The sequence below is a fragment of the Amaranthus tricolor genome, chromosome 9 (genome assembly GCF_026212465.1).
Source record: "Amaranthus tricolor cultivar Red isolate AtriRed21 chromosome 9, ASM2621246v1, whole genome shotgun sequence".
In the NCBI taxonomy this organism is placed as follows: domain Eukaryota; kingdom Viridiplantae; phylum Streptophyta; class Magnoliopsida; order Caryophyllales; family Amaranthaceae; genus Amaranthus; species Amaranthus tricolor.
In genome coordinates, this window is record NC_080055.1 from 11,390,741 (window position 1) to 11,413,639 (window position 22,899).

Here is a 22,899-nt window from a genome sequence, read left to right on the forward strand (position 1 = left end):
GAATTTCTCTTTTATTATTCAGTAGTCACCGTAGTAAATTGTTTTAATTTTATAATGTTAACAATGTCAAATTCACAATTATAAAAAATTATAGTAGTTGATTACATAAAATAATAAATTAGTAAAAAAAACGCCCATTAATAAAATATAAAAAAAAAATGAAAACTGAATTTCCCTTTTTTTTATAAATAATTTAGATTGACTGCTCATAGGCACCATAATAGGTTGTTTTGTTAACCGAAGCACCTCTCTCTGGTTCTCACTCTCAAAACCTCCACCCACTCCACTTTTCTCATCACCATTCTCCCCTGATTCATCGATTTCGTACATTCGATCAATCCCCATCTTAATCTAAAAAAACCCATTAAATTAAACCTAAAAAGCTATGGACTTTATAGAATTAGAAGGAATTGAAGGTCTAAGATGGTCATGGAATTCATGGCCAACTTCAAAATCAGAAGCAAATTCTTTGGTAATCCCACTTTCTATTATGTGTACTCCTTTATCTTTGATGCAATCATCTGAATTGCCTGTGCTTGCATATGAACCTTTAATCTGTATCTCTTGTGAAGCAGTATTAAACCCATATGCTCGTGTAGATTATCAATCAAAGATTTGGCATTGCCCTTTTTGTCATCATAAAAATGGGTTCCCTAAATCTTATTCTGGGATTGGTGAAAATAATCTTCCTGCTGAATTATTTCCTACTTATAGTGCTGTTGAGTATCATTATAATTCAGGGGGGAATAGTAATAATAATGGGTTGTCTTCAGCGAGCTCCAATTTGCTGGCAGCGGCGGCTGAGGCGAAAGTGGGGCCTGCGTTTGTGTTTGTGGTGGATGTTTGTACACCTGAGGAAGATCTTAGAGCACTTAAGAAAGAGTTGTTGCTTGCTGTTTCGCAGTTGCCGGAAAATGTGGTTTTGGGATTGGTTAGTTTTGATTCAATGGTGAAAGTTCATGATTTGAGTTATGGTGAGTGTAATAGGGTTGTGCTTTTCCATGGTCAAAGGGATCTTACTTCTACTCAGGTATTGTGTTCTCTTCTTGGACTTGTACTGCATTGTTGATTATTGATGTTTATTAGTTTGTTTTATGTAAGTAGATTGGAATTGGTTGATTAGTGTGATCATTGATTTGTGAAATTTGCTATTTCTTTAAGAAACTTTAGGACTGAATTTTTGTTCTTGTTTTTGAAGAAACTTTACAACTTATTAGATCATGTGCACATTTTATGTTTGTGAAGTTGTACTTTATATTTGCTATAAAGGGTATATTGGAAGAACTTTTTTTATGACCCTTGTTATGAAGGGTAAGGTTGCATATCTGACTTCCAAAACTCCCGACATTGAGGTAATGCAATGTGGAATGTGTGGGGGTTTGGATTTTAGGAATTGATGCTTTGTTTCTCTGCTGCCTAAAATTTTTTTGGGAAGGAAATTAGAAGGAAAAGGAAGGTTGGGCATCTAAGTGCTTCTACTCTCTCTAATTTTGGATACACAAATTTTATAATGAAAATTGTTGGTTTAAGCGGTATACTAGGGGTTTGGATTTTGAAATGTCACGAGAAAATTTGATTTAAGGGGCGAGTTAAAGGGTTGCAATGTGTTTCCATAAACATTTTGGATGGAAGGAAGGGGAGGGGTGGGGAGGAACTTAAGCGGGTTTACTTTACCTTGTTCAGATAGCACGTGGATTGTGGTTAGGAAATGGTTAGTGAAGATATGTGGGTTGGAGTTCTTTGCTCAAGTTGAAATAGTGCATTGAGTTTTGAATAAAAGGTTTTAATGACATAAATGTGTTGTATGTTCATATTAATTATATCATAATGAATTATCAATTTCTTGAATCTTGATGCACTAACAAAAAAGTGAAGGTCAAATTCTTGCACTCTTGGAAATTCATTTTATCTGAACTTAGAGGATGTACAACATGACTTAAATTTAGACATTAGGATTGATATGTACAAGTTTCTTTTTCTACTTGAAGTTCTTTTTGCTTCCAAATCTTTTCGATGGTGGAAAGTATATTGTTTATTCAATAGCCCAAATTGTTTCAATGTTGGAAGATTTATAAGGGAAGTGCTTTATTAGGACTATCTATATCTCTTGTCTTCTATATAACACCGTGCATAGCAAAAACTAAAAACATTCTCCCTATCTTCCAACAATTTTCCCTTTTATGCAAAAAGCCCATTAACTTTGAATAGGAAATGAAGTGGATATTGTTCCACGAGTGACAACTTATATTTTCGATTTTCTATTTTTCTCTGCTAAACCCTTTTCCTCTGTTGTTATCCAAATACACTATAGATGGTTACTCTCAAGCTGTCACACCAAATTGTTGTTTAAACTGTTAAGTTTTAGTTGCAATTTGATATGCAAGGGCCAAGGCTATTATTTGACACGGAAACGATACAAATTAGTTTTTTTTGTGGAGTAGACGATGGTTTCATATTAGGAAAGGTCATGTTAATGTTTAATTGTGTTCTCTTAGTCTGTTTATAAGTTTTACATTGTGCCTACCAAACCTATTTCTACTCGACTTTTAAGATATTCATCAGTTTTTGCGGGCAAATTAAAGCAGTTTACGTGAAAACTGATCTCACATGGTGGAAGTAGTTCTTTGCAAAATTTTGTTACTTTTGTGACATCTAAAATAACTCAAGGATTACCATCTAGTCACTGAGTAACAATATTCTAATGTTTACTTCATTGATTTATCCGTATGTTTTATCTCAAAGTAAAGTGAATGGTGAAGGCCCATTTTACAAATGAAGTCAATAGTTTGTTGGTTAAATTTTTATTTGATGATACATTGGAAACTAGAAATTATAACAATCAATGTCAATATCCGGTTAGTGAGTGACTTATGAATAACTTATATTGTTAATTGGTCCATGTCAATAATATTTCTATTCCAAAATGATGTAGAATTTTAAAATATTAGGTTATTATGTGGAGAGCTCTTGAGCAATACATCTCTGCCCCCCCCCCCCCCCCCCCCCCCCCCCTGTTCTTTATTCAAGTTTGTGATATCTGATAGTCATTGGAAAATAATAATTCTGCTGTTTGTGTGGAATAATGATGGATTGAATGTTTAGAAAGTAGTTGTGTAATTTGGCACAGAATGTTTCTGGTGCATATATAGGGCTCTGTGGCATTGTATCTTTACAAACATGTGTTTTCTTTCGGTCATTTTCTTTAAGGCGGTTTGAGAGACATTGGGAAAGTTGGGAATAAAACACGTGCTCATAAGTAGAGACAATTTTGCACGTTTATATGGGAAATAGAATAGACCTTTTTTTTTAATATATGATTTCTGTGATCTGGGTCCAGATTCAAACTCGGATCACGGGTCCAAAAAAGCTTAGACCCAATCCCTTAAGTGAGGGTTGAATATGCGCTCAAACCCATGGGTCTAAGACCCATGCTCATTTTAGTGGGAGCCACTTAATGGCATTGATGCTGACCTATGGAAGAGGTAACAGTGAAAAGCTGATGGCTGCATTATGAACCTTTGTATCTATTATCTAGGTTGATTTTGATGATAGTTATATCAATAGTTAAATTCTTTTTCATTTCTGAATCAATTCTCTTATTTCCGTTGGCCGCAGATTCAAAAATTCCTTCGATTTCAAAGCATGAAACAACCTTATCTTGGAAAGGCAGCGGCTGTCCAAAAACAAGGTTTTCTGCTGCCAGTGTCAGAATGTGAGTTTAATTTCACGTCAGCGATTGAAGAGCTTTGTTCTTCAGGAGTGGTTGTGTCTGGTCATCGACCTTTGAGGGCCACTGGAACAGCTATATCTGTTGCCGTTGGACTTATAGAAGGATGTATGATGAGAACAGGTTCTAGGATCATGGTCTTTACATCTGGGCCAGCAACTATTGGCCCTGGAATTGTAGTGGGGTCTGATTGTAATTATTCGATAAGAAATCACCGAGACTTGATTAATGGTCATGCACCCTTTTTTGACAAGTCGTGTAGTTTTTATAAAAAAATATCCCAGCGTTTATGCGATGCATCCATAGTTCTTGATCTGTTTGCTTGTTCTTTGGATCAAGTGGGAGCAGCAGAGCTAAAAGCTCCTGTTGAGAGCTCGGGTGGTTTTATGATGCTTGGGGAATTATTTGAGTCAGAGCAGTTTCGGAAATGTCTGTGCCACCTATTCAAATGTGACAACAATGGAAATCTGACGATGTGTTTTGATGCATCTATAGAAGTGGTTACAACTAAAGATGTCAAAGTTTGTGGGGCCCTTGGTCCATGTGTGTCACTTCGGAGGAAGAATGCTCTAGTGAGTGACAATGAGATAGGGGAAGGTTCTACTAATGCTTGGAAGTTGTGTTCTCTTACAAATAAGACAAGCATTGCATTTTTCTTTGAAGTCAATGACTGTCAGAGAGTTGAACCTGGTTCAGCGTTTTTTATTCAGTTTATTACTCGGTATAGATACGGAGCAAGTGGGATTCGGAGAAGGGTGACAACAGTAGCTAGAAGGTGGGTGGGCAAGAATTCGCCCGAGATTTCTGCTGGATTCGATCAAGAAGCTGCAGCCACAATCATGGGTAGGCTTGCTATTTACAGAGCAGAGAGACATTATGTTAGAGATGTAATCAGGTGGCTGGATGATAATTTGATACGATTTGCTTCCCTGTTTGGAGACTACATCCAGGAAGACCCATCTTCTTTTCGCCTTTCATCGAACTTCTCTTTGTACCCACAATTTATGTATTATCTAAGAAGATCTCAGTTTATTAATGTATTTAATAGCTCACCAGACGAGACAGCTTTCTTTAGACTGATGTTGAATCGCGAAGGGGTGGTGGGTTCTCTTATCATGATTCAACCAACACTTTTCCAATATTCATTTGACGGTCCACCTATTCCGGTCCTCTTAGATATTTGCTCGGTGTCTCCTGATGTTATTTTGCTTTTTGATTCATACTTCTATGTGGTCATCCACTATGGGTCAAAGGTTGCGCAATGGCGGAAACTTGGCTACCACAAGGACCCAAGCCACGAGACTTTTAAAAAGTTGTTGGAAGCTCCTGAGGTGGATGCAGAACAACTTGTTGCTGAACGTATGCCCGTTCCTAAAGTCATCAAATGTGATCAGCATAGTAGTCAGGCTAGATTTCTTCTTGCCAAGTTGAACCCTTCAGTTACCCATAATTCAAGGTATGCTGCTGAAGGTTCAGAAATTATACTCACCGATGATGTTAGCTTGCAAGTTTTCATGGATCACTTACAAGAGTTGGCAGTGCAAGGATGATGACGAGTTCACATGTATCAGGTTTCTTCTGTTTTTCCCTTATACAAAAAATTCTGCTTTCATTTAATAGTGAATATAACTTTATATCCTTTGTAGAATACAATTTTTGTGTATCCTGAAAGTTGTGTGTTTCTTCATACCAAATCAAAGTATTCTAAAGGGAAATTTGTCAAGAGTGCATTAAGATGGACATATTCGTTGAAGGGGGTTATCATTTCATCATTTTAAAGCTATTCAATACTTTTTAAGATTCCTTGTTATCCAGAATTCTTAGACAAGCTATCACTCGCTGATTAATTGGGCGAACTGCTGCTGACTTGGATTCTATAACATTAGAGGGTTAAGATAATTTTCTATTGTGCCTAGAAATATTCTCATGATGTGATGAAAAGTTTGATGGAATACAGTAAAATGACTCATTAAATCATGTGTACGTATTATGTGAAGTTTCTGATGATGTTTGCAAGGGTCAATAGAAAACACTCTTTTTGCTATTACATGAGTAAGGTTGTATACAACTAAACCCCAAATCCTACCTAGGTGGTGAGAGCCACTTTATAGCATGAGGTAATGGAATGTTAGAAGATTCTACCCAAATTGGTTTTAGTTCTTGATAATTAAAACTTACAATATCTAAACTTAAGTGTGATATAAGGGAATTTGGAGGGAAGGGGAATGGAAGTAAAACGAGGGATCTATGTTCCTTTATTGAATTCCTTCCACAAATCAAAAGATTTCGAAGTCAAATAGAAGCACACTGCACACCCCTCCGCTTTCCTCCCTGTTGCTTCCCCTTAGCTCTTTTTCCTCTATTGAAACTGTTGTAACAATAATCACACCGTGTTTTTATCTTATTAAAGTCCCATCTTTTTATATTTTTGGGAATTAATCCCACTTTTAGGTAGCATCTTTTATTAGGACCTATACGTTCTGTAACGTGTGGAACAGGATATCTTATTTTAAAGGTGCACATGTCATTATGTTATTGGATTTTGCTACTAGTTTTACCAATAATCTTTTATCTCCACGTAGAGACATCATTTCTTGAACTTTACATCCTCACTTGTAAACTCCCCTTCATTCCCTTGCTTCACCACGGTGGTGATCCTTCCCAAATGAGACTTCAGCATGTATCCCGTTTTATTCCTTCCTCTTTATGTGGTGGTCAGTGGTGACAACTGCAGGTATGTGTATTAAAGATGGAGTCAGGGTGAGATGGATGGGATTTGTTAGATGATATTGGATAATGGGTATATGGTTGTGGTGGTGAACTGAGCGGAAGACAATATAATACCAAGGGTTAGACAGAATAAGTGGAGGGTAAGAGAAGTCGAGGAAGACCTAAAAACTGATGGTATAATGATAAATTATATGACACTCACCTTGGTTCACTGATTCTAGCAGTCGCTTTTTTTTTTTTGCAGAGCTATGGTTGTATCAAGTGAGGGTGAAGGCTATGCGCTCTTGCCGAATTACTATGAAAGATGATCTATAATTCACGTGATTCAACGCGTTAGTGCTCATCTTGCTTATCTGGTGATACTCTTGAGTCTCGACCCAAGGTTGTGTAAGTTATTTCTATCAACGTTCACGAACAGATCTCGTGATTCCCAGCTAAAGCCTATCTCTTAATGACCATGTTGCACTTTTTTTTTTTTTTGCGCCTCCCCAGGTACGCAAGAGATAGCATGTGTTGTAACTTCGAGCAATGGGTTTTCTCCAGTTCAAAGATGCTTTGCCGTCCATTGTTAAGGGGCAGTTTATGATTGATACTTGGTAGTCTTAAAACTCCAAAGAATCTGAACATTGGATTGCTGGAATTAGAAATTAGAGATGATGTATTTTTAAATGTAAATGTATCAGTATTCTTTGTTCGATCATCAATGTACAGTGCGATACATAGAAAAGCTTACGGAATCAGGAAACTGGTGATACTCAAATTTTTCCGGAGATTTTCGTCTAGTTTTTTGGCCAAAGTGCAACAAATTTGCTTATTTTTTTGGGTAACTTGTGATTTTTAAATATCTCGAATTGGGTTTTTCTTTCGCTTTCTAGAGTTTTGCTTAGGATGAGTGATAACAGTGGTATTGTTTTTTCCAACAGTTCTTGTTCATAATGAACTTGAAAATAAAGTTATAGGTGTAATGTTTGCTTACCCAGGATGTGAAAGCGGAAAAAGTTTTGATCTCGAATTATGTTTGCAAGGCGATTTAATGAATGCTCATGGCAATGATCAAGAGTACATGACTTTTTTGTTATAAAAAATTTAAATTTTAATTTAACAATGATTGATTCAATTCTCAAAGTGATCAAATATGATTAGTTATAACTTATATAAAAAAAATTAATTTTGACCTTAAAAGTATCAATTATAACCTTAAATAGATCAAATACTGAGCGCATATTAAAAAAAACTATAATTTGGCTTATTGGGCTATCCGTCTCATATTGATACGGTCACTTCCAAGGGGGGCTGATATAAGATTATGGCCTTCAATTAAATTGAATTTAGTGGAACAATTAGTTCTTTGGAATTATTATTTTTTTAGGTAGGTGATTTACTAATTTTCTAATTACTAATTCATTTTTTATGTATTCGCATCAAACAATATAGTCCATTGTCTTAAAATTTGATAATGAAAGAAAAAGGTAAATAAAATAACACATGAAAAAATGTATAGATAAGATAAATAAAGAAGACTAATTCGTGAATGAAATGAGCAAAAAAAAAATATAAATTTATATGATAATATTCATTAAAGAATTAATAAAATTGATCACAATGACTCTTTTAACTATATATATATATATTAAAGAGAAAGTAAATTTATTTTCATGTACTTGTTTTAAATTTGCTATAATATAAAAACGAGCGAGTGATAATAAACTCAAAGGGAGTAATTAGAGAGTTATGGGTTAGACTGATATACAAGTGACACATGTACGACTTACTTACAACAAAACCTGCGACTAGACAAAGTGTAATATTTGGAAAATTATAGTTTAAGATAAGTAAATTTAAGAGAATTATCGGTGTGAGAATGATCTTAGATCCACATAATTTAATTTCTTTCCAATTTTCTCTTTCTTTTATTTTAACCCTTTCTCCCTCTCTCTCACTTCGTTAAACCCTGGAACCCGCCAACCTTCATCCTTGTTCATTTCTTTGAGACTTTGAATGCCACAAGCAAGATTCATCCTCAATTCTCGCCTTGATTTTCGCAAGCAGAACCTTCATCCTCTTCCTCTCGATTCAAAATCGTCTTTCCCTTTTCTTCCTCTCTGTGCAGCAGATTCGGGCAGCAGACCCAGATCTCACCGGAGCCACGAACACCACTTCTCACGGTGGTTCTACAATCCTAATCGGCGTTCCTCTTCTCGATGCTAGCATTGCATTCTCTGAAATTTGGTAAGGAAACAACCTTCATCTTTATCCTTGTCTATTTTTCGAATATAGAACAAATTTATCTTGTTCCTCACTCTATACGTTTCAATATCATTATAACCAATTCTTTTTCATTCTTGAAGATTCAAGACACATCAATTAGATTGAATTACTGATTTTTCGTGGGGAAACAAGCAGTTTCTACAAAATACAATCAACACTCAATAGTTGTTTCTTTCGGGGCAAACATCAATCCGAAAACCACTCCATTTCTCAAAGGCTCTTATTCCTTTAGGGTAGGGTAATAATCTCTATTCTTTTGTTATTTTGAAATACTCTTGCAAGTTCTATAACATTGTGATTACACTTCTTTCCCTTGTATAATCTTTCATTCATGTGTTAAACCCTAAATGTTGTTGAATCTTGGAATGTATATGAGTTAGTTAGATGAGTTATTAAATTGGAAATTCATGGAAAATGTGTTATTAGTGAGTTGCGTGATGATGAGAATTTAAGTGTGGGCTATGATTTTAGTAGTAGAGTATTCGTATGATTTAGTTGTGGTTAGTTCAGTGTTCTTGGATGTAATATTAACCTTTTCAAATTATGGTAATGGTTAAATGTTGATTGATTGATTGTTATTGAAGGTATCTAGGGTTCGTGTGGAAATTGTTAATTGAATGGATAGAGTAGCTGAATCTTTCTTCTGGATAGTTTGTTAATCTTGTTTAGTTTCTTGGTTTTGAGTTTAGATGAACATGGAAGTGTTTGAATTGAAATATAAAGGGAATTGTGGAGACGTATAATCTTTACAAGAATATAAGCTAGACTAAAGCAAGGTTATTTATTTTGATGATATTGAGGGTTGGAGTTAGGACTTGCACAATCTCTGAAATGAGAAGTATTAGAATAGAAGATGGAACTAAGATGCATTCTTAGGATGAGATGCAATGAGCTATATGAACCTAGTTGTGGTATCGTATGCTTTGTGGTGATGCTATATTTGTTATGCTTTAGGAGGCGACATTATCGAGGAGCCTTCTAGTGATCGCGGAGTACCGGACTTAGCTTCTTGAAGCGTTCTTTTTGGTGAATAGTAGCAATCCCTTAAAGGGTCTGATCAGACTACATTCTTGAAAATAAACTTTTTACTAAAGCTCTTTTGAATTGGAAATTGTTGAGACAAATGTTGTTGTGAATGTTTATGCCGATATTATGATATGGTCAATGGATCGGGCTTGCGAGCTGGTCATTGACGGAGTTGAGGAACATTGTTCCCTGCTCCCTTTTTTGAAGCGAATTGTCATTGAGATATTGACTAGCTTCACTCGAGAGCGACATAGCCTTAGAGCTATGGGGCACCTCTCAAACTAGACTGCTCGCACATAGATCTAGGGAACTGATGTTGCTTTTAAACCTATGATTTTTAATGTGTTTTGTTGTTTTGGATTGTTACTTCTCATTCAGTTTAATCTGACCCCCTGTTGTTTCCATCTTTTAGTTTGATCATTGGTCAGAATCGGTTGGGAACGATGGGTTAGCAGTGTTAAATAGCGTTCCAAGGATGTATATTGAGCTGAGCACGTAGGAATTTGTAGTTTTGCATTAGGATTTTGGATAAATGCAAATTTGATTTGGTTGTGTTGGTTATATCAAACTTGTAGAGAATTGTATGATCATCATGTGTTTTAGTTAGATGTTTGGTTTGAGAATTAGTTGAGTTTGTTACGTTAAAGAGCTGGTGACCTCTTTGCTTAAGTTTTGGAAGTGTGATATAAGTTTCTTGGGAAACGAACCTAGTGATGACCCTGTTTACTCAATCAACGGTAAGTCGGGTTGTTACACAAAGTATGACTTAACAACTACAACATGTGTCACAAGCGTACCATAATTATACGTTTGTAAGACTAGAACAATAAGAATCGTGCCCCATAGATACGATTCACGCGGTTATTTATGAATAGGCTGATCTCACAACAAGACGGTTATATACGAGACTGGTTATGCAAGAAAATAAAGTAAATGACCCAATAAATTGAGCCGTAGTCGGTATTATTCAGAACTGGACTCTCACCAACATCCAGAAATATCATACAATAAATTAATGTCGACGATTTCAGGATTTATTTGTCTATATTTACAATTAAATCCTGAATTTTTGTCTTCCAAAAAATTGGAATTATGGTAGGTACAAGTCACGATCCTACTTCATTTTCATTTTCTTCTTTTACTTCTTTTCCAAACTTCAATTTTTTGTTGAATACATCTATTGGTAAACTCTAAAACCACCAACTTTTTTTTTTGCAGGCATATTAACAAGCCACAAGAGGCAAGTACCAACAAAAATTTCTGTGCATTATAAAACCCCATATAACAACAACCCCCCCCCCCCCCCCCCCCCCCCCCCCCCCCGCGGTCATCTCAAAAATTGGAATTATGGCAGGTACAAGTGACGATCCTACTTTATTTTCACTTTCTTCTTTTACTTCTTTTCCAAACTTCAATTTTTAGTTGAATACTTGAATTGAATATATTTTATGCTTTGGTTGCTGCTACTTCAAATATTTTTTACAGAAGATAAAGTATCGTTGGATTTGACTGAAGAAACTCTTCAAAGCATGGAAGTCGGCATGGCTTTTCGTGATTATGTAATTTTCTTTATCATCCACTCATAATTTGATATTTTTTGGTTTTTAATCCATTTATTCTCTGAAGAAACTCTTAAGATTTTCCCTTTTTGCGATTAGTAAGTGTTGTGCGACAACAGAAGCAATAATCGAAAACAATAAAGAAAACAATAAATATTCAAACAATAAGAAAACCCACCATACGTGGTTCACTATCAATATGATAGCTACGTCCATTGGTACCAAAATCGAAAATTTCTATAAAACTGTAAGGCTACATAGATGAATCAAGAAAAACTAATGGTGGCTCACTTTTCCCTCTTGTGTTTCCATGAAACCCTAAACCTAATTTTTGAGAGGGGTTTATATAGTAAGTCTCTCTAGAAAAGAAATTAGGGTTGCAAAACTTAGAAAAAACTGTCCATTAACTCACAAAACCGTCAAAGCCGGCAAAAACCGCAGGAAGCGACCAGTTGTTGCCCATATCGGCGACTTGTCGCGTGGTCATTGGAACAAATTTGCAACTCGCGAGAAAACGTCAGACTCACGAAAACAGCACTCCCCAAAAAAGAGGTGAAGCGACGTTTCGTCGCTTTCACCCTTCCCAGAAGTGACAACTCATGGCTTAACACCATTTCTCTTCTTTGATTCATCTTCTCATGTTTAGACTCTGTTTGAGTCACCTAACACCAACAGTAAGTGAGATCAACGGGAATAGTGATAGCACCAACTTTAGCTATTGACTGTTCACAAGTATCTGATAGGAGTATTAAACTCGAGTTCTTCGCAATTTATTAGATGTTGGTGGTATATTGTTGTTAAATATTAATATCAATATATTTGGTTTTGCAAATAACATTGATCGACGATCATATAATTGGTGTATGTAATTTGATTAGTTATAGTTATAGTTATAGTTATATGTACCAATACTAGGGTATTGAGTGTTTAGTGGGCATATTTAAATTTATTTGGTTGTGTAGTAATTGTCTAGTTAAGGTGATATTGTTTGAGTGTAGTGCTTATTTTTATTGCAGAGTGGACGAATCAGTTCAATGGACTTCCATAAGAACTCGAGTTACTTGGTCACCGCTAGTGATGATGAATCTATCCGCTTGTATGATGTCACTACTGCAACGTAGGTATTTCTATTGTGATTATGTTACTTTCTTTGTCTTACACCTTTGATCTAGGTTTCCTAAGTCGTTACTTGGTCGCAATGCTCAAACACGCATAAACTACCCTAGTCTCTACTCGCAACAAGTATGAATGCAAGATAGAGGTTGTTCCATAGGGAGCTTTTAGCAGTTTGAACCTATGTAACCTGGACTCGGATACGATTATCGGATACGAGTGTGGATCCTAGTATCCGATACGTTATTTTTAGAATTTTAAGATACAGGGACACCGTCCTAGTTTTGGATATGGGAAAATTAAAGAAATCAAATGAAATATATATTACTTACGTTATGTTTAAATATCTTTTTTGGAAATTAAAGTATAAGATTGAAAAAAAAGTGGGGAGAGAGAAATATATGGCAGGTCTAGTTGTTTGTCAATTGAAAAACATCAAGTAAAGTTTTATAACTAGTTGATTAGTGTTAAAAAAAACATAAAAAATAAACAAAAGGCTAAGACTTATAGTTGTCACCTGTCATTATCACAGTCTCTACCAAACTTTTACTCAAATTGAAATATTTCGATATCTCTAGTAGAGAGAGAAAAAATTGCAAATAAACTTTTTACGGGAGAAGAATAAAATGAAGATATGGAAAAAATATGAAATTGTCAGCAATAAAATGAATATGGTGGAATTCCATCAGTTGGCAAGCAAAGCTCTTAATTTCCAACCTTAATTGTTAAGGTGAAATTTAAATTTTAGATCTAGAGTTTTAAAAGAATAACTGTTATCTTCCCTCTTTACTTTTCACCTACCGTACCCATGTTTGGCCAGCCGTATCGAATGCGTGTCCAGCACCGATATCCGTACCTACCGTATCGAATACTGGTGAGGTGGCAAAATTGGCGAGTTCGAGAAACATAGGTTTGAGCACTATCCTAGTGATATAAGTCTATTAGTGATTGGTGTTGGGATTAAGGTGGGTTAACCCAAGACTATCAATTAATAAACAAGACCATAATCAAGATAAAAACAACTAAAACTATGCTCCTTACAATTCGATAGACAAGGGATCGGTAGTTGTTAGACATTAGGTGGGATAGTTTGATGGCTAAGAAGAATTGGTACTTAGCTTTTAAGTTTAATACTACTCAATTGACGCTAGCAACTTATAATTGATGATATAATTATGATATTGGGTGATTACTCCATCTGACTTTCCTAGGTTTGGTACTAGAGAGTCGAATGATCCTTGGCCTCAAAACCACAAGTTCATTGGGAATAATCCCCATTAGTCATATTTATGGTTAAATTCGTGAATTGCTAGTCAATGCTAGTGTTTGGGAGGTTTAAGTTTCTTTCTTATGGGATGTGAACACCATAGAAGCGTGAAATGCGTATGTTCCATCGAATTGTTATTCAAAATGTTCATATCAATATCGTACAAATTTGTGATCTGAAATGGCTCTGGCAAAGATTTGATTTGATGCGGTCGGAGTCCTTAAACACCCAAAATTATGTCAATCGAGGAGGAAAAAGAAAAATAAGAAGACAAACTATACTCTAAAAAAACACGGAAGAAAATGGTGAGAAAAAGAGCGAAGAAAAATAGGAGAAAATAACTTATTGTTCAAATACTTAACTATTCTCATTCCTCTCTTATTCATGGTTGCTTACAAGTCTTAATTTTTTCTCTCTCTTCGATGGTGTATCATAACTTTGGGGGATGGTATTCCTTTGAAATTTGCAATGGTAGTTTTGGAAATATACAAAGTGTCTTAAATTAGACTCTAGTTTCTTTATTTATTAGACTAATACCTATCTTTCTTTAAAGTTTCTATCTTTCTTTTTTTTCTTTTCCCTTTTTTGTATATATTTTTTAATCATCTTAATGAACCTTATGTCTTGTGCTAAACAACTTCATTTGAAAATGAGGTAGAGTTTTGAACGTGCACATTACAATTGACTCTATTCCCCTTTGCAGAGTCTTCTCCATTCACACAAAAGCCAAACTTTTAACTATTTGACATTTAGAAGCAATTACATTTGTGAAGAACTGCTTTTCAATCACTACGGAATGGAGTGATTTGCAGAGCCGTCTTCGACATTCTATAGGCCCTAAGCAAAATATTAATTAAGGGCTCCTAAAATCTTAAATTACATTCTAATACATTTTGGTATTTGTAAATTTGTTTATTAATACTTTAATTAGTACAATTATTTTTTACTAATATATTAAAATATTGCTAAATTTTATAATTACATGAAATGAAACCAACACTATTAATCTTCAATTTCAAATAGGCATTTCTTTTAAGTTTAAAGTTTAAACCACTATCATCACTTATCTTAGTTGAACTAATAATAAAACAAGAGAGATTACATAATTAGCATTAAATAATAATAATAATAATATATTGCTGACCTAAAATAATTTATACTAGTATATCCTAATCATTCAATACAAGCTGATAATACAAATTTATTAACCAATTTATCTAATTATGTTTTAAAAAATAGATTGAATGTGAGTTCACATTAAATTTTTAAAGTTCTTCCTATTCATTTAATTTTGCTATATAATACACAAAAATTTTCATTTTAATTTTGACCATATAACAAAAATATGAGGCCCTCCTATCAATCGGGGCCCTAAGCAGTAGCTTCTTGCTCCCCTTAATAGTCGGCCGTGGTGATTTGTTTGGTACTATTTTATTATTTCCTTTTTATGTGAATTTTTTTTAGTTATATGAAAAATATCATTAAACCACGAAATCAACGAGAAAACAAACAAGACAAGGAAAAGGAAAGGCAAATTAACTAGGTTAGACCCCTAAACTCAAATATTCCAAAAGGACCAAACGAAGAAAATACAAGTGATTTATCTACCTAAAATCAACAGAAGAGATTTCTTCTTTTTAGGGGACAAGATTTTCGCTTTGATATCAAACTTTACATGAGCAACTAAGCACTTGGAACTAGGGATATTCAAATTTCATATGGTTTGATTTTTAGCCCACTAAATCTAGTAAAACACATCACTGTAAAATACTTTATTCCTTGTGACCGAATCCCTGAACTGCTTACATCAAGCTATAAAGATTAAAGATATAAATAGAGTTACCACTTGAAGGGCCACCACCCCAAAGCATTAAGACATTATTGACAACAATACCAAGGGACAACCAAAGATCAAATGATTAAGGGTCACAAAATAAAGTATGCATATTAGACAAAGGGGGAAATTAGAGATATTTCATTGAGAGAGACTATCCCTAATCTTAAGATGATAGCCATAAGATTAGTCGATGCTTAGGAACAAAATATGGCACCACACAGCTTCAGCCTGGGGAGTTTTAGGTTTGTTATTGACACATGAATCATGTACTAGAATAATAGATATGCTTAATAGAAGAGCAATGGATGTTTAATCTCTTTAAGTTGAGTTGGGTAGTGTGATAGGAAAGTAGAAGGATGATGCCACTTGTTTGCAGTATGTGGTTAGGTTAAACTTTTTGGGACCTTGTACGATATAATTAATAGATTGATTGAAGTTACATAGGGTGAAGGGTGAAGGGTGTTTTGAATGCTAAAGAGGAAGGTTGAATAAGAGAAGGAAACTAAAGACTATTAAATGTGGCTTCGAAAGTCAAAATTGTCATGAATTTGGGCTCACCTCTTCCGTTTTTACTCTAGGTTAAAAATTCAATATCTTAAAAGAAAAAAATTGTTTGTTATTTTATTTATGGCCTTGGTCCTTAAGCCTTTTCCCTTTGGCCTAAGCTTAGGGTATGTGATAAGTAAGCGGTAGAACTATATATTCAAAACGAGAAATGAAGATATCTTGAAGTCTCAATCACACTAGGAAAGGGATAACCTTAAGAAACATAGGGGTTAAATTGTACATTTCCTGAGGAAATAACCGTACATTGTTAAAAGGAGTCTTTAAAGGAATCCTAACTCCTAAGCACCAATTTCCCCTTGTTTAATGCTAGTGAGTGATAAACATGTTCTTCCGTCTCAGACTCTCAGTTATGACTTATTAGGAGACAAGACTTTGTTGGGTGTTTAGGTCTATGTATCTTCTAGAGTTATACTTTAAGTAGTCTTAAGTTGAGCTTTATGACTTCGGTACAAGTGAGCTTTGTTTCGGAGGGATTGAGCAACTACTTTCTTTATTGTTCATGTTTAGCTTTTAGCAGTTTTCTCCGTTTCCTTCTCATATTCCTTTTTTGAAGTTTTCAGATGCTTGAAAACAATTAATAGCAAGAAGTATGGGGTTGATTTGGTTTGCTTTACTTCTCATCCTACAACAGTGATCTACTCGTCCAAGAATGGCTGGGATGGTACACTTTCTTCTTTTTAAATTAACGATAGTATGGATATCTAAGGTTTGTAACTAAGCTTGGACTATCTGCAGAGTCGCTCCGCCTTCTGTCCTTGAATGACAACAAATACTTGCGGTACTTTAAAGGTCATCATGACAGGTATATGGTCTCTAACGATCCATATGTGACTGGATGGTTTTTCCTTAAAGCATGCTGTCTGATATACTCTCTTCAGGGTCGTATCTCTGAGCTTGTGTGCCCGCAATGAGTTATTTATATCAGGTTCTCTGGACCGGACTGTTCTGCTGTGGGATCAACGGGCCGAGAAGTGTCAGGTGTGTAACATCCTATCTTTTGTTGACTGTCTCGTCACTCGTGCTTCTATGATGAATAGCATCTAAATCAAATTTTTGTTTAGGGTCTTCTACGTGTCCCAGGAAGACCTGCTACAGCTTATGATGATCAAGGATTAGTTTTTTCAATTGCTTTTGGAGGATTTATTAGGTTGTTTGATGTTCGTATGTATGAGAAGGTTTGTTCTCTTGGTCTAATTTTGTTAGAAAATCTAGAAGTGTATTTTTATAAGGTGTGGTTGATGGTTGATGGTTGATTTCTTGTAATCAGGGTCCATTTGAGATATTCTCTGTTGGTGGAGACTTTTCTGATGCCAATGTAGTCAAATTTAGCAATGATGGAAGACTTCTGCTTGTTACAACTACCAATGGATTCATTCACGTGCTTGATTCATTTCGTGGCACCCTTGTTAGTTCTGTCCCCTTCTAGAAAAGTTTATGTTAAATTGATTTATAGGGAGTTACTCTGAAAATAATATCCAATTTATCTCTCTGATTTCTTCTAATATATACAGCTATGCTCGTATAATGTTAAACCGGTATCAACTAGTTCGACTCTGGAGGCCTCGTTTAGCCCTGAAGGAATGTTTGTCATATCAGGTAATGCATTCAAAATTTTTGTTCCTTTCAGTAATTAAAAAAGGAACTTTGCAGTCACTTTATTTTTCTAGATTGGTGACATTGGGAGCTGAATGGGGTTTGTTCAATTGACTATTCATCCATTCCTTTGCAGTCACTTATTACATTGCCGATGCCTGGACCATTGGAGTATAACCTCTTGCTTTTAATCCCCCAAAAAAATTTTGTGCCATTGGGCCTCTCTAATCAGATCATTCCCAAGTTTCTGTGAAACTTTGTGTCAACGAAATCTCTGCTAACATCATGTTTAACACACTTTTGTATGTTGACGGTTCTATGAGCCTGTGGACACTTGTCCATAGGCTTATCTAGTAGCTATATGGTTATATAATTTTCATAACAGTTTCGGAGAATTTAAAAAAGGCACTATTTTCCACTTGTATATATTGAAAAAAAAAAACTTAAAGGGTGAATATGGCCGCTCAGCTTAATGTTATTCTCAAAGCTTGATATCTTTCAACTGAAATATAGGGAACGCTTTCTCTTCAATTAAAATACCGACTTCAACTTGCTTCACTTATCTATAAACTCCCAAGGATTCATTTGGTTGGGCCTTTTGGAGCTCTCGGTAAAAGGAGTCGAGAATAGACAGCTTCTACATGTTTGGTTGCGCCTGTTGTTGAATTAGACCTGAAGGTGGATGGGGAGGTATACTGTTGGACTAACAATGGTGAAGGGGTGGACAATGTAATTCATGAGGGTGTAGTTGTGTAGGCACTAGGTAGCTAAGAATTTTTTGTTAATTTGCTGCTTCTGTAGACGTTATCTATACAAGGAATGGGATAAAATGAAATCATTCTAACTACTCGATTTGAATTTCAAGGATGACGTTTTAACAGAATACCTTCTAAATATATCTTTCTACCTTGTCTTCGATAAACTCATTAGGTCCTTTTGGACACCAAAATAATTGTCCAAGGTCTCTCAATCTTTTACACTTAGTTTTAGCTCATGGATTTGTCATATACGAAAAGTCTATGCTGTGGTGGATGCCTAGAATTGATCTAGCATATTTATAACAATTGAAGTAGAGATGTATTCAGAGAAAACCTTGACATCCTTTGATATTGACTAGGGTAATCTCTAATCACTTCTCAGCAAGAATTGTTATTTCACTGCAGTAACTTTTGACCTATTTAATGTGGACAATGGCACTGTAAGATTTATAATGTCTGCAGAGTACTTTTATAGGTCACGACTACTCCATTGTAAGCCTTGAAAGTATATACAGATCCCTATATTTTTCACTGAACAATTTACAACTCTTGGCGATAGATTTGGAACCTTTTTGGCCAAAAAGTCTGTCACAAAATCAAATTGTTTCCGTGAGATGGATGTCTTTCCTCACCTTGACTCGGGAACTATTCCGCCTACCTTTGGCATCGAGTTTTGCGATATTTTTGGTATTTCTCTGCTTTAGCTCAACCACCAGTTTCTTTGTTACTTCTCCTTTTTAGTACCCCGCCCAATTATGTTATTCACTTTCACATTGTCCTGATGTACCTCTTTGCACCCTGCCTCCATCTCTTAGTTCTGAGCCTCCTATCACATGAACATTTTTGAGCTTTATTTCGTATATATCTTGCTAGTATATCCTGTACCTGGGTTTCTTCACCCTTTTGTACCTGTAAACTCATCCACTATCTCCTCCCAATATAGTCATGGATTTGTCATCTGATAGGTTCTTCTAATTCTTTTTGGCTTTTAGCACATGAGGACTACTCTTTTATTTCTCATCTTGTACAATCTTGCAAAATCAACAGTTTGTGTTGAATATTTGATTATATGCTGATACAGTTTTGTAATAGCTATTTCCCGTTGGCTGATAGGATCTTTGCAATGCATCTCTTAGATTTAACCAAGTATTGTTTCCTTCTCTTGATAAGTGAGTTAGTTCAGTTCATGTTAATCTGCAGTTCTGTTGTTTCTGTTTACGTTTTTAGATCCTTATGCACTACTTTTTAACCATCTCCTTGCAGTCCTATGTGATCATTGATGTCACCTTTGATCTACACCTTTTGAAATTTCAGTACTTCTCAAAACAAGTTTCCAGATCTTTCCCTTGGTCTCTACTGTGCTCATCCAACTTGTGGCCTGCATACGCATTCACTATATGGATGGTTTCTCCTCCCATCACAACCTTTATAAGCTATGATTATGAGATGCTTTGGAATTTGTTTGTCAACCAAAATCATTATTGCGACCATTGTCTCATACTGAAATGTTACCTTGACATGTTTAGTTTGACAGTTAATGTTCTCCATATCGGGGCGAATCCAGAAGAAAGTTTATTACCTGGGCCATTATTATGACTTCTCATTGGCATGATGTAATTAGCTGGAAACGCCATTGTCAAAGCACATAGAACATCGTGGGTTTGAACACTGAACATCAGATTAGCATACTACTTTATTTTTCATGACCTGGGCCATGGCCCATGCCAGCCCGGGTCTAGATATGCTCTTGATTATAGCCTTTATTGAGTCTGTTTATGTTATGAGTAGCTTCTGTTTAATTCTTTTGGCTTTTTGTTGCAGGTTCAGGAGACGGAAGTGTTTATGCTTGGAGTGTCCGCAGCGGCAAAGAGGTATGAATGTATGATTACAACATTTTTATTATCAGTAATTCTATGACTTGATGGAAGGTGTAAAAATCTCTCATCATATGTTGGTTGTTAACTTTGATAGAAAAAGGTTACATTGTCGTACTTGCTCTTCTTTGATTATGGTATTTAAGGTCACTTGTCCCTTGAATTATGTCAAAAACCAAAATTTATTGATCCAGTTCTTTTTTATATTTTGCAAAGTGGTCACCCTTGCATCTAGTATGATGCATGTTTCCCTGTAGTTTGAGAACATTTGTCGGTTGTTAAAAAAATCAAGATCTATTCTTAATAATGCACAAAACATAATGTATGTTTTTATTTCTTATCGCCCAATCTATGTGTTGCAGTTACTCAAAAGAAATTGATAATGACATTTCAGCATTTGTGAAACCTGTTAGGTTAATCAACTAAGCTTTTTTTACACCTTGCACGAAACGAAATTCTGGCCTCTTAATCAATAAAAGGAGTATTCTACAAGCAGTCCATTTTTTTTGGTCTGAGATATACAATTGTATGGTCCTGTTTTGGACCGTTTTATGGTTTTGAAGAAATGTTCATGTTAACAATCTAATTGACGTTTCTGAAACCTTGAAATGCACCATAATGCGATCAGGGTGTTGAGTCCTACCAGTCACTATTTCTTGATATTTTTTTTCGGATGGCTTTTATGATCTTGCAAACTAAGCATATGAGATTTCTCTGTTTTGACTCCATAGTGGCTTGTATATGTATCTGATGAAATAATCTATTTCTGTAGGTGGCTAGCTGGATTAGTACTGAAAAAGAGCCTCCTGTCATAAAATGGGCCCCAGGGAACCTCATGTTCGCAACTGGATCCTCTGAACTATCCTTTTGGGTTCCCGACTTATCTAAACTGGGAACTTACGCAGGAAGAAAATTGTCATGAGAATATTTGCTGATTGGACATGCTGCTGTGTTATCAACCACAAATACTGATTTCATCATGAATCACGAGGCATGATTGAATCTTTCTTCGATCCCTGCTTGGTTAAAGTCTGCTTGAACAGCTTGTAATTCAAGGCACATCAATTAGACTACTTGGAGCTAATATGGTCTGTAATCATCTTGCATGGATTTGGTGTTACCCTAGCTGCATGCTGCTCGACTCCTTGTTATGCTAGAAACTCAAAGAAGGAAGAATAGCCAGTCATCCAGGTACAAAAGCCGATAACCTTGTATTATAGTCTAATTTGTCATGAAGGCTCATACATGTTTCAACATTTGAAGAATTACAACGTTGAAAAAAAAATGTAGTTCATTTATTTTACCCCTAGTTTAAAGCATATATGCGATCGATATACAACCGGTCTGTGCTACATTTCACCCGAGAAAGTTGATTCACCCATCAATGGCTGACATATAGCATGAATGCATGATAAAGATTATTTGGGTGCTGATCACTCATCAAAGGTTCAGCTCTACAAGCCGATTAGCCCCATTATACCTTGTTTTACCGATCCTAAAAGAAGAGCTCATGGAAAGGGTGTTATACATGTGTATGATATATATGTGGTCAAGCGGGACTAGATTTTTCAGTTTTAGTTTTTTACTTGATCTTCTTTATCCTTTTAAATTTGGACTCATCAACTCTTTACTTTAACGTTGATAATTTAGTAGTATATTTGGGAAATATCAACCTATTATCCCTTGTTTAGTGATACATTATCCCTTGTTTGAACTTGTGCTAGCTCAAGTTTCTTAAGTGATACATTAGGAATACATGTTTAGTGCCTACATGCGAAAGCTACACTACAAGGAGTTGATTTAGAGACTTGGAGACAATGTTAGCACTCCTTGAATTTTGAGTCAGTTCTCCAGTTTGGTTCGAGGATTTCCACGCATTGGCTAGCACTAAATTTTCTGAAAGACCTTGGATACTTTGCATGGGACACTTGGGCGTGTACCCTTTGTACGACAAATAATGCTCGACTAGGGCTTGTATCCATCTAAACATTCTTCCTAATTATTGAATTGTTATTTGTTGTATTTGTATTAGAAACATTAGAATAAATAATTACAAGTCAATGTATGTTTCAGGCGGGATGATTCATCGCCAAAACTTCGAACATTCGTAAGTCAAAGCTTGGAGGCTATGATAAAGTAAATAAACATATATATACGACAAAATATATACAAATGTTTAAATTTTCCACTAAATAAACACATATATATATATATACACACACACACACACACACATAGTCGATCCAAATACACAAAAGTTAAACGTTAACGCTCACGGCCTTCATCTACCCTATCCAACTGAGTTGGTCTTCTACGCCTCTTGCGGTAGTAAGAGGCGTTCGGGTGTCGCTCTGGCAGTGGAAGGGACTGGTACTATGATGGCTGTGATAGCCCAGCCTGCGAGGTTCCCGCAACGTCAACGGGGTATGAAAGATCCATCTCCTTCAAATGATAGTCATAAGCAGGAGATGAGACATGCGTATGGGCGGTAGTCGGTGAGGACTCTGCAGCGACTTCCGGTATAAAGTGCTGGAACTGCGTGCCGACGAGCATGCCTTGCGCAATCTCCCTCACTGGCTC

The 22,899-nt window shown here is 35.6% G+C and overlaps 2 protein-coding genes across 10 annotated transcripts; both read left to right on the forward strand.

Moving 5' to 3' along the window:
* Positions 1-210: 210 nt before the first annotated feature.
* LOC130824017 (protein transport protein SEC23 G) lies at positions 211-7,299 on the forward strand. 2 transcript variants are annotated; one of them, XM_057688881.1, is made up of 4 exons: positions 211-1,030; positions 3,616-5,298; positions 6,702-6,844; positions 6,950-7,299. In XM_057688881.1, the coding sequence occupies exons 1-2, from the start codon at positions 386-388 to the stop codon at positions 5,275-5,277; spliced, it is 2,307 nt and encodes a 768-aa protein (XP_057544864.1). In that variant the 5' UTR covers positions 211-385; the 3' UTR covers positions 5,278-5,298; positions 6,702-6,844; positions 6,950-7,299. The 2 variants fall into 2 exon arrangements, with proteins under 2 accessions (XP_057544864.1, XP_057544863.1); XM_057688880.1 differs by having other exon boundaries at positions 6,702-6,839.
* A 1,073-nt stretch (positions 7,300-8,372) lies between these two features.
* LOC130823777 (protein ANTHESIS POMOTING FACTOR 1) lies at positions 8,373-22,341 on the forward strand. 8 transcript variants are annotated; one of them, XR_009046622.1, is made up of 14 exons: positions 8,374-8,686; positions 8,806-8,958; positions 10,970-11,105; positions 11,237-11,310; positions 12,327-12,427; positions 16,655-16,755; positions 16,830-16,896; positions 16,973-17,072; positions 17,156-17,269; positions 17,362-17,499; positions 17,606-17,690; positions 19,972-20,100; positions 20,267-20,316; positions 21,092-21,167. XR_009046622.1 is itself a non-coding variant. In XM_057688542.1 (13 exons), exons 3-13 carry the CDS (start codon positions 11,099-11,101, stop codon positions 21,239-21,241), a joined length of 987 nt encoding a protein of 328 aa, XP_057544525.1. In that variant the 5' UTR covers positions 8,376-8,686; positions 8,806-8,963; positions 10,970-11,098; the 3' UTR covers positions 21,242-22,341. The 8 variants fall into 8 exon arrangements, 7 of the variants coding, with proteins under 7 accessions (XP_057544530.1, XP_057544531.1, XP_057544525.1 ...); XM_057688542.1 differs by lacking the exon at positions 19,972-20,100 and having other exon boundaries at positions 8,376-8,686; positions 8,806-8,963; positions 21,092-22,341; XM_057688541.1 differs by lacking the exon at positions 19,972-20,100 and having other exon boundaries at positions 8,376-8,686; positions 21,092-22,341.
* The last annotated feature ends 558 nt before the right edge of the window (positions 22,342-22,899 follow it).